This window comes from Anthonomus grandis, chromosome 5, assembly GCF_022605725.1.
Source record: "Anthonomus grandis grandis chromosome 5, icAntGran1.3, whole genome shotgun sequence".
Classification (NCBI taxonomy): Eukaryota; Metazoa; Arthropoda; class Insecta; order Coleoptera; family Curculionidae; genus Anthonomus; species Anthonomus grandis.
In genome coordinates, this window is record NC_065550.1 from 32,837,407 (window position 1) to 32,857,457 (window position 20,051).

A 20,051-nucleotide genomic window follows, 5' to 3' on the forward strand; every position below is an offset into this window, starting at 1 on the left:
AAACAGAATATAGAATTTGGATACAAAAGTTAAATAAAAAAAACTGAAAAAGAGAGTCAATTAATACAGAAAAGTAGAGAGCACTGTAGTAAATAAATGTAGAATATATTATACTCATTAATTTTTAAAACGGAATGGAAGAAAGGGACCACAATTAGGCCGAACCTCTGGACCTGGTAAAAGAAACGACATAATAATAGCAGCTACATAAAAAAGAAATTTTGATAGATAAACTTCAGTACTTACCCCACCCCATCCAAGTGCCCTGGCCAAATCGTTACCGGTACCCAAAGGTAAAACACCGACGGGTGGTGCCGGTTTCATTTTGATTTGATCGATAACGCTCAGCACCCAACCGACGGTACCGTCACCACCGCACGCCAAAACCCGTAGATTTGGTACTTTTCTGAACAAATCCAGTCCGAACTTTGGACCGCCTTGAGTCAGATCAAAAACCTACAAGAAAATAAACATCTTTAAATCATTTTCCATTTGTGAAAAATGAAAATGGGGATTTTTGGTACCTGTCGGGGGTTTAACAGCCATTGGAATTTTTGCATGAGCTTCAGGCCCTGATTGCCACCAGATTTCGGATTTATAAATACGATCACAGGCGTTACGTTCGTTGACGGAATGGGCTTAATTACGAATGTTCTATATTCTTTATCCTAAAATTAAAAAGAAATATGTGCATTTTAAAAAAAAGAAGACATAGTTGTCTTACCTTATTACTAACTCTTTTCTTATTATTTGATCCCTTTTTCTTTGGCACCTTCCTAAGGCTCGACTTAAAACTACCTTTTTTCGGAAGCTTAACTATCCATGACGGAGGAACTATTATATTATTATGTACACCTAAAAATAAATAAATAAACAAACAAATTCATAAACAATCATTCTATTACCTAAATTACACTCTTCTCCTATTCGCTGTATATTGAAACATGATTCCTTATTGTGAAAAGCTACTTTGCACCATGAACAACTTATTGCTACGATATCTTTGGAACCGAAGGATAGTTTTGATTGGAATGACTGAAAGAAAGAAGATTTTTTTAAATTATATGACTTTCTGCAACATTTGGCAACATCAATATCAAATGGTTAATTGCAGCTCAGGTATATATTTTTTTAAATGGATTTTTAAGACTTTTTTCCGGATCCTAATTAAAAACTACAGCTTTCCAGGGAATGTAAAGCTCTAATTAAAAAATAGGGGGGAAATCCAGGCCAGGTTCGTAAAATGAATATCGGGACTAAACATTTTTTTTTAGGAAAAATGTGCCATTTTAATTAATGGTTTAAATTATTTTATTATATAGGTATTAAAGGCTGTACAAAGGGGAAAAAACTAAATAAATTTAAATTGCCTGGCTGAATTAAACTACCTACTAAAATATTTCTATAAATTTACAAGGATTATGTGATATCCCGTAAAGAATAGGCCCCACGTCAAAACCAGGGACGTAGGAGATCAACTATGGCCCACTTAAATATTCATTAGTTATTTATCTTTTTTTTATCCCCCTTGGGTCTGACACTGAGTAATTGTTTCACTCTCCTTATAATAAACTTGAGATACGCATTGTTTTCTTCCTGGAAAATCCTCTTGCTAGCCCTCCTTTTGACGATGATAAACGTTAGTGTGAGATCAGTTTCCTAGAAGCATAATCAACAATTTCGGATTATAACAAGACGTTTAATTAAATTTATGATTTTTCTTTAAACGGGGTTTTTTTATTGACTGATCTGACTTAATGTCCTTTAATACTAATATAAGATTTTTTTTAGAAGATTAATAACAGTTGAGATATCAAGCAAAAGGTCCAGGTTGAATATACCTCTTGCAAACTTCGTTGCAAGGATCATGAATTTTGTTAATATGACGTGAAAGTTGCATAAGACTTTTTTAAAGGAAATTTAACGCTGATGAACTCCTATTTAAGAAATTTTTTTATAAAATCAACAGCAGTTGAGATATTAGGCAAAATGTACAGGTTGACGGTTCAGACTTGAATATACCTCTTGCAAAATTCGTTGCAAGATATCATGAATTTTGTTATTATTACGTGAAAGTTGCATAGGAGTTTTTTAAAGGGAATTTAACCCTGATGAACTTTTATTTAAGAAATTTTTTTATAAGATCAACAACAGTTGAGATATTAGGCAAAATGTCCAGGTTGACGGTTCAGACTTGAATATACCTCTTGCAAACTTCGTTGCAAGATATCATGAATTTCGTTAAAATTACGTAAAAGTTGCATAAGAGTTTTTTAAAGGGAATTTAACCCTGATAAACTCTTATTTAAGAAATTTTTTTATAAGATCAATAGCAGTTGAGATTTTAGACAAAATGGCCAGGTTGTCCGTTCAAACTTGAACGTACCTCTTGCAAACTTCGTTGCAAGATATCATGCATTTTGTTAATATTACGTGAAAGTTGCATAAGAGTTTTTTAAAGGGAATTTAACCCTGATGAAGTCTTATTAAAGAAATTTTTTTATAAGATCAACAGCAGCTGAGATTTTAGACACAATGTCCAGGTTGTCCGTTCAAACTTGAACGTACCTCTTGCAAACTTCGTTGCAAGATATCATGCATTTTGTTAATATTACGTGAAAGTTGCATAAGAGTTTTTTAAAGGGAATTTAACCCTGATGAACTTTTATTTAAGAAATTTTTTTATAAGATCAACAACAGTTGAGATATTAGGCAAAATGTCCAGGTTGACGGTTCAGACTTGAATATACCTCTTGCAAACTTCGTTGCAAGATATCTTGAATTTTGTTAATATTACGTGAAAGTTGCATAAGAGTTTTTTAAAGGGAATTTAACCCTGATGAACTCTTATTTAAGAAATTTTTTTATAAGATCAGCAGCAGCAGAGATTTTAGACAAAATGTCCAGGTTGTCGGTTCAAACTTGAACGTACCTCTTGGAAACTTCGTTGCAAAATATCATGAATTTTGTTGATATTACGTGAAAGTTGCATAAGAGTTTTTTAAAGAGAATTTAACCCTGATGAGCTCTTATTCAAGAAATTTTTTTATATGATCAACAACAGTTGAGATATTACACAAAATGTCCAGGTTGACGGTTTTTGAATTTCATTGCAAGATAACTTGACTTCAGTTAATAAAACATCAAAGTTATATTAGAGTTTTTTGAAGGATATTTAATCCTGTTTAACTCTTATTGAAGAAAATTTTTCATAACATTACCAATAGTTCAGATATTAAGCAAAATGTCCAGGTTGACCCTTTAGAAGGAACGTGAATAAATGTTAATACTGGATAAAATACTATTACTTGAGAAAAATAGTTATTCGAGAGAAATAACATTCGGTAAAATGGTTTCGGAATAGACAATTTGGAAATCGGCGTCCCGGGAAACAAGCGGGAACGCCTGGAATACTTGAGTCCAAAATCCTGGAAAATGTGAATACTTTTTCGAATTTCTGGAATATATAAAGAAATTGACAACGAATGCCTGAAAAATTAACAAAATTTAATGCAATTTAATGCCTGCAAAATGTTGCAACAGCTATTTCGAATACGTAAGACACATTAAAATAAAATCGAATGCCTCGATTAAAATTAATAATGACTTTAATACGTAAAAAATCTATTTTGACTGGCTGAACAAAGTGCAATTCCCACATTAAATCCCTGGAATAAATCTAAAATTAATTTCAGAAATGCCTGGAAAAATCATTTTTTGCTTCCAGGCAGTTAAAATATTTTCTATATATTAGTTTTATTTATTTAATAGTGTTTGGATCGTCTGGAAATAGTGTTTTTCTGGCGTGGTTTACTTTTCTAATAACATTTTAAACTAAAACCTTTTTTTTTAATTGGTCTAAAAATACTTGAGAAATGGCTTTTAGTGCCTGGAATAAATTAATTTTTTCTTGCAGGTACTTAAGGCAATGCGACACTTATTCTAGACTTTTAAGTCAGCTAATTCAGTGTCTTTACTTAATTGGACATTTATTCTAGACACTTAAAATAATCCCAAGCTTAGCTACCCCCAGGCGTTTCAGATATTCTAACCGTTTTAAATAGAAAGACACTTAATCCAAATTTTTAAGTTTGTTAAGGCGTTTAACAGTATCCAAGAGTTTTTACAATTTACTGAGAAAATACTCAATAATTCAAAATTGGTTGTGCTAACAAGGGAAATTGTAAAGACGTTTTTGGTAAAAAAAACTTAATGAAATTGTTACAAGAGCATCCAAAGATTGTTGGAAAGCCTTCGACAGTATCAGGCCTTTTTTCAATTTATTGAAAAAGTACTCTATAACTCCAAAAGAATTGTGTTTACCAGAAAACTTGTAAGGACCTTTTTGGTGAAGAACCTCATCGACTTTCATATGAAACTGAAACCAATTAAATCCCTACAAGATTCTTCAAAATATTGAGAGTTTTGTAAAGCCTTTGACTGTATCAAGATTTTTTTCCAATTCATTGAGAAACTACTCTATAGCTCAAGAAGGACTTTGTTAACAAGGAAACTTGTAAGGACTTTTTTGATGAAGAAACTCATCAGCTTTCATATGAAACAAAAATCAATAAAATCGTTACATACGTTTTTAAACTATTTAGATTTTTGTATAGCCTTTGACTGTTCAAGTTTTTGTTCAACTCATTGTGAAACTGCTCAATAACTCCAAAAGTATTGTATTTTTAAGGACACTTGTAAGGACTTTTTTGGCAAAGAAACTTATCGGCTTTTATATAAAATTAAAATCAATGAAATGCTTAAAGCAGTTTTTAAAATATTCAGATTTTCGTAAAGCCCTTGACTCTATCAAGATATTTTTTTAATCCATTGAGATACTACTCAGTAGCTTCAATAGAATTGTGTTTACAAGGAAACTTGTAAGGACTTTTTTGGTAAAAAAACTCATCGGCTTTTGCCTAATATTAAAATTACTACGATCCCTAAATGAGTTTTCAAAATATTTGGATTTTTGTAAGGCCTTTGACTTTATCAAGATTTTTTTTTAATCCATTGAGAAACTACTCAATAACTCCAAAAAGGTTGTGTTTACAAGAAAACTTATAATGGCCTTCCTAGTAAAGAAATTCATTAGCTTTCATACAAAACCAAAACTAATTAAATCCGTAAAAAATTATTCAAAATATTAAAAGTTTTGTAAAGCCTTTGACTGTATCAACATTTTTTTCCAAACTTCTAAGGATCTTCTTGGTATAGAAATTGATCAGCTTTCATATTAAACTAAAACCAATTAAATCCTTACAAAGTTTTCCAATAAAATTAAAGTTTTCTAAAGCCTTTGACTGTATCAATATTTTTTTCCAATCCATTGAGAAACTACTCAATAGCTCAAGAAGAACTTTGTTAATAAGGAAACTTGTAAGGAATTTTTTAGATGAAGAATTTTAGATTTTAGCTAATGTTAAAATTACTACGATCCTCAAATGAGTTTTCAAAATATTTAGATTTTTGTAAGGCCTTTGACATTATCAAGTTTTTTTAATCCATTGAGAAACTACCGAATAACTCCAAAATGATTGTGTTTACAAGGAAACTTGTAAGAAGCTTTTAAGCAAAGAAACTCATCGACTTTCATATGAAACTGAAACCAATTAAATCCCTACAAGATTCTTCAAAATATTAAGAGTTTTGTAAAGCCTTTGACTGTATCAAGATTTTTTCAAATCATGGAGAAACTGCTCAATAACTCCACAAGAATTGTATTTACAAGGAAACTTGTATATCTGATAGAAGCTTTTATATCTAAGGGCTATCTATTTCTTCCAGATCTAAATGCCTGAAAGAAATAAATAAATCATTATTAAATGAAAAAAGAAAAATTGTCACAATTGCCTGGACTAAGTAAAAACTGATTTTAGCTACCTGGGACTTTAATAGTAATTGCAGTAAGTGTTTAAAAAAAAATTGTGAAGATAAGAAAGTGAAAGATCCTAACTGCCTGGACTAAGAAAATAAAATTTAGACTTTAAAATTATTTTGACATATACAGGGTATTCACAAAAGGTTTGCCAGAAGACTTTTATGCTTTTTTTTTTAATGGAACTTGCTATGAAGTTGAAAATCGACATTTTTTAACTTTAACTCTTTCGCTCACTGTGTACCCATTTGTGTACATGAATTTATCATCATCCTTATATTAATTCAGAAAGGAATTTATTGTTTTGCTCATAGTGTCAACATTTTTGTAGGTACATTAGGATCTTACATGTAGTATAGATGCCGCCCTCCAGGGGCTTTCAATAAAAGTTTGTTACTGTAATTTTAACAGCTGCCGAGCAATATTTGAGTAACACGTGCAAGGTTATCTGGTAGATTATTGTGGTGTTTTGTTTGTGGTGAAAATAGTAAAAAAAAAAAACAAATTAATCAAAGGTGGTATTGTGAGTGCTAACAGTGATGCATTCAGTTTTTTTCGCGGAAGTACATTTGTTTTGTCTTTAGCCGGCCCCAGACGATGTGTGTATGTGGCGAACGTTCGGCATTCGCGGTATTTCACGGAGCGTGTATCATTCGGCATTCGGCCTAGGGATGTGCGATACTGAGGAAAGTACCGGTATTTCGGATCGTATCATATCGTTTTAAAAGTACCGGTTGGTTACAATATCGACAAGTTCAGTACCGATATTCCAAGTACCAGTACGATTTAACTAAATATATATATGTTTTTTTTAAATGTTAAATTAGCACTGGTATGGTCAATACTGATATTTTTAGTATTATTTATTAAAATATTTATTAACAGCATTTATTTCGAAATAACTACAAGTGAAAATTTGACATTTGTCGTCACTTAAATTAAAACTGAACAACGGAAAACATTAAAACGTAAGACAAAAATAATTATTCTAGAAATTGAAAAATAATTACAAATTCCAGTAACTTAATTCTAACGAATTTAAAAATAATAGCCTTGAAAGTCTATCTCCAAGAAGTCTGTTACGGCATTCATCCATTATCGCATCAGCCTTTGAAAATAGGCGTTCAGAAAATGGGTTGCATCTGCCAACACTACGGATAAACATAAACAGAAAGACAGAAGGAAACAGGAGTAAATCCGTCCTTCACTGCTTCATTCATATTAATTTATGTGGTATCTTTTTGATTAAATTAAATTTATTTCATAGCATTCTTCGATACGGGATCCGATAGATACTGCATAAACCTCAAACGGATCGGACCGTATCGTACGTTAAAGTACCGGTACAAAATATCGAGTATCGGAAGAAAAAATACCGGTACTCGAGAAAATCGTATCGTATCGCACATCCTTAATTCGGCCGCTATCCAAACTGCTATCGGTTTTAGGGCACGCATCAAAGGAGGTCGCGCTCATTCGCGTTAGCTCCCAGACGGTGTGCTTAGCTACGCACACTTATTTGCCTATTTTGTCTTCATTCAGAGGCCCTGTGGCGAACGTTTGCCAACAAAGATGCTATGTGGGATATATCCCGAATGCCGCAGCGTGTGGGAGGGTAGCCGAAGCCGCAGTGCGAAGGTACATTCGCCGAATACACACATCGTCTGGGGCCGGCTTTTGAAGCAAGCTGGATTAAAATTAATAATGACTTCAATACCTAGAAAAATCTATTTTGACTGGCTGAACAAAGTGCAATTCCCACTCCCTGGAATAAATTTAAAATTAATTTCAGAAATGCCTGGAAGAATCATTTTTTGCTTCCAGGCAGTTAAAACATTTCCTATATAACAGTTTTATTTATTTATGCTTGTACCTTTGTACCCTTGTATGCTTGTATCAGACACGTACACATTTGTGTACACTGTGACAGAGAAGTAAAATTACAAGGTAAATTTAATCGTACTTTTTTCTTTTTTATATTAGTAAAAATAGTAAATAGTTAAATATTATAGAATCCTCGTTTCTAATAAGCCGAAATCGCCCGCTAATAGATAAAGAACTATTAGATTTAATAGAAGCCGGATTATCAGACATTGAAGGACTCAGTGACGGCGAATTCAATGAAGATGATGGCTTTGATTTTGATCCTGAAGGTATATTACTTGGAACTAGTATATTATATAATGTGCGTAGCATATATACTTGTAGAATTACAAGCAATTAGTGATGAGGAGGAAGAGGCTAAACCTGTTCCCAGCACCCCTGTAACTCAATAACGTGAAGAGATTGAGCAGCTAGAACAAGCAGAACCTAAACCTGTTCCCAACATAATGGCAAAAACTCCACAAAAGTCGAAGAAATCCAATATAGAAGACTATTTTTGGAAAACAATGGTCTTTCAAAAAAAAATGATATATTCGGGCGAAAAAATATGCAGTATATTACTCCACCGATAGAGTGGCACGTTAGAGAAGAAGCACCAGTAGTTCAGCTAGAAAGCCCAGCGTTTTTTTTCTGTAATTATTTTGCAGATATTTTCCAACCCATGATTGAATATACAAATCTTTACGCTGTTCAGCAACAAACCCGCTTTGTTCCTACGACGGTTGAAGAACTAAAGACGTTTGTAGGAATACATATCATCATGGGTAATCTACATTACCCAAGAATTAAGTTATACTGGGACCATAAATTACAAATTCCACTGATTTTCAATAATATGACTGCTAACAGGTTTTATAAATTGCGACAACATATTCACTTCGTAAATATTCACGAAAAACCGGACAACAGTGACAGATTTTGGAAGGTGCGTCCATTATATGATGCAATTAGGAGAAGATGCCTTTGCCTTCCATTGGAATCAAAATTGTGTGTGGACGAGCAAATGGTGCCGTTCAAAGGCAGTTTAAACGTCAAGCTATACGTCAAAAACAAACCCAAACCATAGGGAATTAAGATTTTTGCGCTATGTGGCAGCAGTGGCATCTTGTATGATTTTATAATATATCAAGGATCTACTACTAAACTTGACCCACAGAAACTTGATGTCCTATTTGGTTCGGGTGCTGCAGTGGTTCTAAAATTATCTGAACGAATCTCACACTCTAGGGTACAGTTATATTTTGACAACTATTTTTGAAATTATAACTTACTTCAGTGCCTTAGAAATAGGCAAATATATACAACGTGCACAGCGAGAGCTGAAAGATTTAAAAATCCGCCATTTTCGTCCGATAAGGATATGAAAATAAAAGGTCGAGGTTGTTCCGAAGAAATTATTAGCAGGGATGGGGAAGTCATAATGACAAAATGGTACGACAACCGGCCAGTTGTAATGGCCTAATGGCATCAAATTATATGGGAGTTGGTGATAAAGACCAGACCCCAAGCTAGTGGACTCTGAGAATGTTTGCTCATGCCATAGATGTGGCATGCGTAAACGGCTGGTTGGAATATAAAGAAAAACCTGCTAACTTGGGTGTGGCTAAGAATGATGTCCTAGATTTGCTTCACTTTAGAGCCTATGTTGCTGAGGTTTTAATCTTGGCAGGAAAAACATCTACTAGGAAGAGGAGGCGACCAGCAGCTGATAGTCCGGGTCCTTCAACGCCCAAACCGTTAAAAGTAAGACCAGAAATTAGACCAGTGGCCGAAGTTCGTTTGGACAGACTAGACCATTTGCCATCAATTGATGAAAAAGACTTTGCATCTAGGTGTAAAGTACCAGGCTGTAAAAGACGGTCAAGAATTTTATGCCAAAAATGTAACGTTCACCTGTGCCTTACAAAAAAAAGCAACTGTTTTGCAATATATCATACAAAGTATTTTTTTGTTTTAATTTATCATTTATACCATTGACTACCAATGTACGCAAATGTGTACATAAAAAAAAATAAAAACAAACAAAAAAAAAACTATTTACGTCAAAAAATTAAATTTTTCTTTTAAAAAATGAAGATTCATGAGCGAAAGGGTTAAGAGAACATACACTTTTAGCTACGTCAATCATTAAATGTTTTTGACATTTTAAGGAAAAACAAAGACAAGTGACAGTAGCATTTTTTTCTTTTATTAAACACACCTTAAGACAGAAATGCAAAAATCATTTTATCCTAAGAGAAATAGTTATTATACCAAATTTCAACTGTCTCTTATTCAAAAACTACTTGATCACATCAAATTTATCAGTTAAGTTTTTATGTAAAATATCCTAGTGCCCTTATTGCAACATATCTGAACTTCTATCAATACTACACAATAGTGGAACAACAATTGTTTAAAGAAAACTCAATTATCCTATACTTACTTTAGCACAGTGTTGGCATTTGCCCTTCTCGGATCTCCGATGGACCCAATGGTGTTGTATGGTGGTTTGTTCGCGATATTGGCGAACGCCCACGTCACGAAAACTCGGTTTGCACATGAACTTTTGCCGGTCGGTCAGTATATGGATGCAGTCTTCGTGGCATAATATATTGCATGCGGAACATTTGTATCTGTTACCGTGTTTCTGCAAGAAAATTCAATAATTAGGTGAAAAAGTGGCATGAAAAAATCTTGTTTTTTTTTGTGGAGTTTGTGAATATGTTAATGTCTAAAAACTCTGCCAGAAAGTTGGTCATACGTCGTGATTTTCTGGATCGGTTCCAACAATGTTATTGCGTAACAGGATGAAACTAGAAAAAACAATTGATTTTTCTAGTTTCTTAAAAAACTTGATTAGTAGTAAGATTAACTTATGATAAGGATAAGTAATAAAGAAACCCCATTGAAAGTAAAAAATTATCTAATTTAATGCTCGCATACGTCCATGATTTATAAGCTTTTTTTTAATAATTAATAACCCGAAAAAAATCCAAACACAACGACACAAAGTAAAATTAGGGTCATTAATTCGCCTCGTCCCCCTCGTCTTCATTACGGCCTGGCATTTTTTCCTTCCGCGGAAAACCGACGATGATAAACGCATTTTGCTATGATGATCTGAGGAGGAAAATAATTTTCTCAAGATTTAGAGCATCGTTAAAATTATTACCCCCTCGTCATTATCGTTGCGGTTAAAGTAAGTAAATTGTTTGATGGAAAAAAATTAAAGGGAGAAAAATGATGTATCTCTGAAGTTGGGTAAGTTAGAGATTTGAAAATTTGAATACAAGTTCTTCTTATAAAATTATTGGACTCCTATATTAGGATTTTTGTGATTTTTTTTTAAAAAAGCTAGAATCAGTTTTGGAATTTTAAAAAAATCAAATTTTTAGGGACAAAATGGTCATATCTCTGAATCCAAGTAAGGTAGAGATTTGAAAATTGGAACACAAGTTCTTCTTATAAAATTATTGGACATCTATATCAGGGTTTTTGTGTAAAATTTGTAAAAACGCCACAAATCAGTTTTGGAATTTAAAAAAAAAAATTTAAAAAAATTCAAATTTTTAGGCACAAACTGGTCATATCTCTAAATCCAAGTAAGCAAGAGATTTGAAAATTGGAACACAAGTTCTTTTTATAAAATTATTGGACACCTACATCAGGGTTTTTATCGAAAATTTATAAAAACGCCAGAAATTAGTTTTAAAATTCGAAGAAAAAATATTTAAAAAATTTCAAATTTTTAGGGACAAAATAGTCATATCTCTGAATCCAAGCAAGGTAGAGATTTGAAAATTGAAACACAACTTCTTCTTATAAAATTATTGGACACCTATGTCAGGGTTTTTGTGGAAAATTTGTAAAAAGGCCAGAAATCAGTTTTGGAATTTCAAAAAAAAATATTTAAAAAACAATCAAATTTTTAGGGACAAAATAGTCATGTCTCTGAATCCAAGCAAGTTAGAGATTTGAAAATTGGACCACAAGTTCTTTTTATAAAATTATTGGACACCTACATCAGGGTTTTTAGCGAAAATTTATAAAAACGCCAGAAATTAGTTTTAAAATTCGAAGAAAAAATATTTAAAATATTTCAAATTTTTAGGGACAAAATGGTCATATCTCTGAATCCAAGCAAGGTAGAGATTTGAAAATTGAAACACAACTTCTTCTTATAAAATTACGGGACACCTATGTCAGGATTTTTGTGGAAAATTTGTAAAAAGGCCAGAAATCAGTTTTGGAATTTGAAAAAAAAAATATTTAAAAAACAATCAAATTTTTAGGGACAAAATAGTCATGTCTCTGAATCCAAGCAAGTTAGAGATTTGAAAATTGGACCACAAATTCTTCTTATGAAATTATTGGACACCTGTTTTAGGGTTTTTGTGGAAAATTTGTAAAAACGCCAGAAATCAGTTTTAAAATTTGAAGAAAAAATATTTAAAGATTTTCAAATTTTTAGGGACAAAATGGTCATATCTCCGAATTCAAGCAAGGTAAAGATTTGAAAATTGAAACACAACTTCTTCTTGTAAATTATTGGACACCTATATTAGGGTTTTTGTGGAACTTTTGTAAAACTGCCAGAAATCAGTTTTGGAATTCGAAGAAAAAATATTTTAAAAAATTCAAATTTTTAAGGACAAAATGGTCATATCTCTGAACCCAAGCAAGTTAGAGATGTGAAAATTGAATCACAAGTTCTTCTTATAAAATTATTGGACACCTATGTCAGGGTTTTTATGGAAAATTTTTAAAAACGCTAAAAGTCAGTTTTGGAATTCGAAAGAAAAATATTTAAAAAAATTCACATTTTTAGGGACAAAATAGTAATATCTCCTAAATCCAAGCAAGTTAGAGATTTATTAATTATAACACGAGTTCCTCTCATAAAATTATTAAATACATATTTTAGGGTTTCTGTGAAAAACTTATAAAAGTGAAGAAATCAACCTTGAAATTGGACAAAGATAATGATAACCATGATTATGATGTCTGCCTCATAAAATCTGATAATTCATGTTTTTTTATTTATGACGTGGACTATATAACTGGAAAATCACATTTTAAATACAACTACAAAACATCGATTAGTTAAGCGAGAGACTATAAATTATAACGTAGGATCTAAACTCGATTTCCCATACAATTTTCCTATATAACAACTACTGATATAAACAATAAGTTACGTAAAGAAATATGTCGGTTCTCGGGTATATGAGGGATCAGGCCGTCTGGAAATGTATGTCGCAATTTAAACCCTATTGAACCTAAAATAAAATATAGTGTCAATTCCAGAGCTCCTCGGGCAGATCCAGCCAAATCCGAGCGTATATTTTACGGAGCCACTCGAGCAGGTTTTCTATTAAAATACAAGGGTTTCGTGTCGTTTTTTTCCTTTTACTTTGTTTTATGTTTGGGCGTGTGTGTGTGTATGCGAAGGGTTTAGGAAGAATCGAGAGATCTTTTCTTATTTCTTTTAGTCGTTTTTTTTTAACATAACATCCTTGAAAAAAAGTAATGTGTTTCACAAATACTGCTGTATAAACGTGGATTTTTTATAAAACTTATTTTAGTTGATTTGCTCACTTTTTAAAGATTTTTCAACAAAAAGACGAAATAGGTGTCAATGGTTTTATTGGAAGAATTTGTCTTCCAATTTTTAAATCTCTAATTTGATTAACTTCAGAGAGAAAAAATCTAAAAAAAGATCTATCTTCCAAGGTCAATTTCTTGCGTTTTTAAATATTTTTCACAAAAACCCTAAAACGTGTATTTAATGATTTTATGAGAAGAACGTGTGTTTCAATTTTCAAATTTCTAACTTAATGGGATTCAGAGATATGACCCTTTTGTCTCCAAACATTTAAATTTTTTAAATATATGTTTTTTTCAAATTTCAAAACTAATTTTTAGCGTTTTTAAACATTTTCCATACAAACTTTGAAAGAGGTGTCCAATGATTTTATAATAGGAAGTTGTGTTCCAATTTTCAAATCTCTAATTTGCTTAGATTCAGAGATATGACCATTCGGTCCCTAAAAATTTGATTTATTAAAAATTTTTTTTTTTAAATCCCAAAACTGATTTTTAGCATTTTTAAAAATTTTCCACAAAAATCCTGAAATAGGTGTCTATTAATTTTATAAGAAGAACTTGTATTCCAATTTTCAAATCTCTAGCTTGCTTGGATTTAGAGATATGACCATTTTGTCTCTAAAAATTTGAATTTTCTTAAGCATTTTTTTTTCGAATTCCAAAACTGATTTTTGACGTTTTTAAAAATTTTCCATAAAAACTGTGAAACAGGTGTCCAATTGCTTTAAGAGAAGAACTTGTATTCCAATTTTCAAATCTCTAGTTTAATTAAATTCAGATATATGACTATTTTGTCCCTAAAAATCTGATTTATACGATTAGTATCGCTCCATAGCTCGTTCTGTGTTGTTGTTGATAGTTGTGCTCGTGTTTAGACTTTTTTTTATTAAAACTCCGCTGCCGTTATTAAGGCAGGGAACTCTTTTTACATTCTAAATGTATTGCATTTCCTGTTTATATGATGCTGCAGATATGCTTTCGTTTATTAGGTCCAATTTGGTGCACTTATAATGCATATTTTGAGTTAAAAAAAATCTAGGTTAGGTATACCGGTTCGGGTAAAATCGATCACACTGGTCGATATTACCCTGCAGTGGTCGATATTACTCTACCTAATATTTGTGGCCTAATTATATACAGTGGAACTTCTCTAACTCGAATCTTCAAGGGACAGACTAAAAAATTCGACTTATGGAAAAATCGACTTACAGAAAAAAACGCCTAATTAAGGCCTATTGTTTATTAGTACCAAAAAAAGTATAAAACTAAAATTTTGTATGTTGTATGTGTTACATAATATGTATGCATATCAATATGTTTATAAATTTTTTTAAAGAAGTCAGTTATTTGTTTTTTGTGTGAAATTGGTCCATTTTTCCTTATCTATAAAATCTTCTAATAAATTTAAAGAATTGTGTATTTCATATGGAATATTTTCTTTGGATAAAATAAAACATCTTATCTTTTCAATAGCAGAAATCGTCTCGTCAATTATAGGTGTCGGAACAGTCTCACCTTCGCTTTGGCCATCATCTTCATTTTCTTCAGGGTCTGAAACAATACAAAACAATTCTTACAATCTAAAAAGGCATAATCTAGACTAGCCTACCTTTTTTATTTGGAACAAGATTTTCTATTACGCTTTCTAGGATCTCTTCATCAGTTGGAAAACCTGTTGTTTGTACATTATCATCAATCGTCACATAGTCTTCAAATGAAACATCACTCATGTTTATAGCCCTTCTGCATGAGGTCCACAGGGTTTTTAATTCAGATAATGGAACAAGGTCATCCTCGTCCCAGTTATCAGCATCTTGTTGAACTTTATCTTTAACAAATCCTGCTTTTCTAAAGCAATTAGCAATGGTTTGTTCTTTTACGTCCAAAGTCCACGTTTTATTAAGATCTTGAATTGCGTCAAATAACGTCACAGTTGTAGGAGTTGCCACTTCCATATGGGCTAAAACTTTCATAACAATCCGCTTCCTATAATGTTGCTTCAAATTTTTTATAATTCCTTGATCCATGGGTTGTAAGATTGACGTAAGGTTAGGCGGAAAATATTCAAGTTTAATATTTTTTAACTTAGATTCAACAGACTTGGGATGTGCAAGACAATTATCAACGAATAGTAAAACTTTTCTTCTTTGGGCTGCAAATTTCTTATCAAGCTTTAATAGCCATTTTTCATAAATCTCACTTGTGCAAATGATTTAATGCCCTTAAAACAACGTGGATTCTTTGACTTACCAATGATTAGCAACCTAAGCTTTTCAGTCCCACTCATATTACTTCCAACCATAACTGTAATTCGTTCCTTGCTGTTTTTGCCACCATGGCAATTTTGTCCTTTAAATGCGAGTGTTTCAACATTTAAAGAAAACTCCTGTTTCATCAGCATTAAAAATGTCATCCTTATCATATTGACCGATCAGAGTGGGCAATACATTCTTTTGCCATTCTTCACAAGACGCCAAATCTGCAGAAGCACTTTCACCACATAAAGACATTTGAACGATGTTATGCCTAGTTTTAAACTTATCTAACCATCCTATGCTAGCTGCAAAATCGTCCCGCCCTAAAGCAGTTGCAAACTCCTTAGCTTTTTCTCTTATAAGAGTTCTAGATGGAGGGAGATTTTTATTTCGTGCCGTAGTAACCCACTTAAGCATTGCTTCATCAATATCTTCATTCACACAAGGTGTAAGCCTTCTCCTCTTACAGTTTGAAGTGTAATCATCTTTTTTTTCTAAAAGTCTATCCTTGTTTTTTAGGATCGTTGACAGAGTATTGGGTGGTATCCCAAACTGTTCGGCAATATCCTTCTTTTTCTTTTCACCTTTTTCCACTTCAGCAATTAATTTCAATTTCTCACATAATGGTAAGCACTTTAAATTTCTCTTAGCCATAATTATTTTTAATAAAAACAAATTGTCTTAATTCGCATACGCACCAAAAAACTGTAACCACAAAACCGCCACGTCGCGATGAGAGCCTTTTTCCGTTTGAACTAATAAAAAGAAAAATGATGCAATTGCAAATCCATGTAACAAACAGATTTTTTCCTAAAAAAATGTCTGTACTTCCCCGCAAAATTCGAGTTAGCCATCGGCAATGCGTTAAACGTTATTTCGACTTATAGAAAAAATTCGAGATAGAGAAATTCGACTTATAGAGATAAAATATCATATAAACTTGATGATACCTTTTTTGGTAGTATAAAATATTCGAATTAGGGAATATTTCGAGATAAAGAAGTTCGAATTAGAGGAGTTTTACTGTATTTATATTTCATATAATAAAGTGCACAATAAATGCAAGCATTAGGTACCTACATGTCAGCATTTCATTTCAGATGCCGCGAACATACGTCCGAAAAACTGGACGTTCCTCATGGACGGAGGATTCCATGAAAAGAGCAATAAAGGCCGTAAGAGAAAAGACATTATCCATTAGGCGTGCCGCACAAATGTTTAATGTACCATATGGTACTCTTCAAGATAGGCTAAAAGGTAGATTTCAACCAAAAAAACTTGCGTTGGGAAGAAAACCTGTCTTTTCCGAAAATCAGGAAAAAGAAATGGTTGAAACCATATTAAAACTGTCAAAATTATTTTATGGATTGACAGTTCAAAGCATAAGATCATTGGTTTTTAAATATGCAGAGACAAATAAAATTAAACATCCTTTTAATAAGGAGAACGGGTTGTGCGGCAAGGATTGGATCTACTCATTTATGCGACGTTATCCGCAGCTTAGTTTTCGCAAACCAGAAGCTACTAGCCTTAGCAGAGTTACCGCATTCAACAGAGAAGAAATGAATATTTTTTTCAATAATCTAGAGTTACTATTTGAAAAATACCATTTTGAAGTTCATCGCATCTATAACGTTGACGAAACTGGTATTTCCAATGTCCACAATCCGGGTCGCATATATTGGCAAGAAAAGGAGAGAAGCAAGTCGGTGCAATAACAAGCGGAGAAAGGGGTCAAAATACTACGATTGCGTGCTGTTTAATTGCATATCCCGCCTATGTTGATTTTTAAAAGAATGAGAATGAAAGATGGCTTGGAAAAAATGGTCCGGCAGGCACGATATACAAATGCTCAAAATCTGGATGGATTACCGAAGAGTTGTTTACCGAATGGTTGCAACATTTTGCGAAATTCGCTAATGCTACTCCAGAGCAACCTATTCTTTTAATACTGGATAACCATTCCACTCATTCTTCTTTAGCTTCCTACACTTTTTGTCGAAATGCTGGCATTCATTTACTATCGCTTCCACCCCACACGTCTCTGGACGTAACTTTCTTCAAGTCCTTGAAACCTGCTTACCACCAAGAATGTGATAAGTACATGAAAAGTAGAAATTATGAAACAATAAAAGACACTGATATTGCCGAACTTTTTGAAAATGCTTACAATAGAGTGACCACAATAGAGAAGGCTCTAAACAGATTTAAAACGACCGGAATATTTCCCATCAATCGTGATGCGTTTTGTGAGGAAGACTTTGTACCTATCCATGAAGATAATAATGATCCGCCAAATACAACGGCTCCAGGAGATTTACCATTGCAGGAAAATACATCAGAAAATATTTTAGAACCCATAGAATTCAGACAGAAGACTCCTTCTCCAAAACCAGGGCCAAGTGGATTAAGTGGATCTGTTCCAGGAAGATTGAATACCTTACGTAATACTAGATTGTCATCAGATTCGTCTGATTCTGAATTCAGTTTGGAAGAATTTGCGGAAAACAGTCTAAGCGATGATGGTGATAAAACCCTGAAAATTAAAGGAACACTGGAACATACTTCCTTTCACGAGTTATGTCCACCTCCAGTGTTTCAACGAAGAATTTCACAGCGAAAAAGGCAACATTCTCAAATATTAACATCTACCCCTTTAAAAGAAGAGCTCGAAAATAAGACATTGAAAAAACAAAAAAAGGAGGAAAATGAAAAATTTTTTACAGGTAAGGAGGAAGGAAATGACAAAATTAAGAAGGTCACAAGAAAAATTACAGGTGAAGAGGAGGGCAATAATAAAATTAAGAAGGTCACAGGAAATATTACAGATAAAGTAGAAACCCCGGTTGGAGAGGAAAGAGAAATTGATGAAATCTGCGCTATTTGTGAACAATTTAAATACAATAATGAGATTTGGTGGCGGTGCCGTTCTTGTGCAACCTGGGCTCATGCTGACTGTACTAGCGCAGAAAAAGCTTCAGTATATATTTGTGACTTTTGCTCAGTATAAATTAATGTTTAAATGTTAAAATAAAATAAATTTCAAAATATTACTGCCTGGTCGATTTTATCCTATCAATCGAAATTACTCGATTTTTTCCATGTTTACAAAAACCGATCCTATAGAAAAAAAATATTTGTTCATTTGCGAAAGCCATCGAAAAATCTTCTACTAGATAAAGTAACAAAGCAATTTTACCATTTTAGACATATTTGTACAAATACTTCTATTTAAAAAACTCAGTAGCGCTTAAGTAGTCGATATTCACCCACTCTCCCCTAAATCTCTGCACCTGCAGATGTTTAGACTTTAATGCCCAACTAAAACAGATGTTATTATTAAAGAGTAGTTTATTAACAAAGCCAAACTTCTTAAAAAAATTCAATAATAAAGTAAATAGGTTTATTGGGAACTGATGGGCCTAAACCAACACTATCATTTGACGCATTTAATTTGCCCCACCCTAATATTTTTTATAACAAAATAAAAGGGTAAAACATCCCTAATTTAACCCCTTAAATATATACTCACCAAACACTCGGACTCTCCGACGAAACATAATTCCCCCGACATGGAGGTGGAGACCCACAGGTGGTCGCCGATAGCCGCCTGTTCGCCCCACTCGGGGGTGCCCTTCTTCGGTTTATCCCCCCCGGACGTGGCAGACCCCCTGAAACAAAAAAAGGGAGAAATTTTTATTCATTCGTGAACATTCTGGGGCTTTATTAAGGGTCTTAAATTCATTATAATAAAACAACAATTATAATAAAAAATTTCTTCTTGGTTTTTAGGTGAGGGTAAGAAAAATTGGTTTGCCAGTAGTTGCGTTTGTTTACGTTATTTGTTTTTTGGTTTATTTCGTTTTTTTTTTAGTAAATTTGTTACTGTTTTATTTTCTCCTTTTAGTATAGTGTTTTTTCAGGGTTTATCTTTAAATCCAAAATTTGTATTTATCCAAAAAAATTAGGGAATAATTCAGGGAAGTACTGCAAAATTTTAGAGCTATAATAAACAATATTTCTTAAAAAGGATATGAATAAATAAAATGTGCTAAATTAGACCCTGAAGAGTTTAGTGGATATTTGGCCTTCTCCTGTGACTAAAAGCGTCGCTTTAGGGAGCTTTATTTGTCACTTTATTTGACTTTTTTTTTAACAAAAAATTGGTTTTTATTTAATTCATAAATTAAGTTTTAGGGGGTAGTAGAAACATTTAGGATGACCAAGTGACCAATTGCGTCGACTTAGGGAATTTTATTTGACACCTTATTTGTCATTTTTTTAACAAATTAAAAAGTTGTTTTTATTTACTTTTTAAATTAGGTCTTAGTGGATAGAAGCGGTATTTATGTTTTCCAAATGGCAAAATGGGTGGACTTAGAGGTTTTATTTAGCATCAATTCACGAAATTTATTATTATTTATTTGTCCTGATGTTATCTAAAT

At 32.6% G+C, this 20,051-nt stretch overlaps 1 protein-coding gene across 11 annotated transcripts in view; it reads right to left on the reverse strand.

The window, feature by feature from the left end:
- Positions 1-20,051, reverse strand: part of LOC126736713 (eye-specific diacylglycerol kinase) — a 289,431-nt gene that overhangs the window by 67,127 nt on the left and 202,253 nt on the right. For all 11 annotated transcript variants that reach the window (XM_050441217.1, XM_050441218.1, XM_050441223.1 and 8 more), the window contains 6 exons: positions 19,139-19,277; positions 10,188-10,391; positions 906-1,035; positions 725-855; positions 525-668; positions 247-456 (listed from right to left, as the gene is read on the reverse strand). In XM_050441217.1, coding sequence (XP_050297174.1) covers positions 247-456; positions 525-668; positions 725-855; positions 906-1,035; positions 10,188-10,391; positions 19,139-19,277 — 958 coding nt within the window. The remainder of the gene's footprint in view (positions 1-246; positions 457-524; positions 669-724; positions 856-905; positions 1,036-10,187; positions 10,392-19,138; positions 19,278-20,051) is intronic.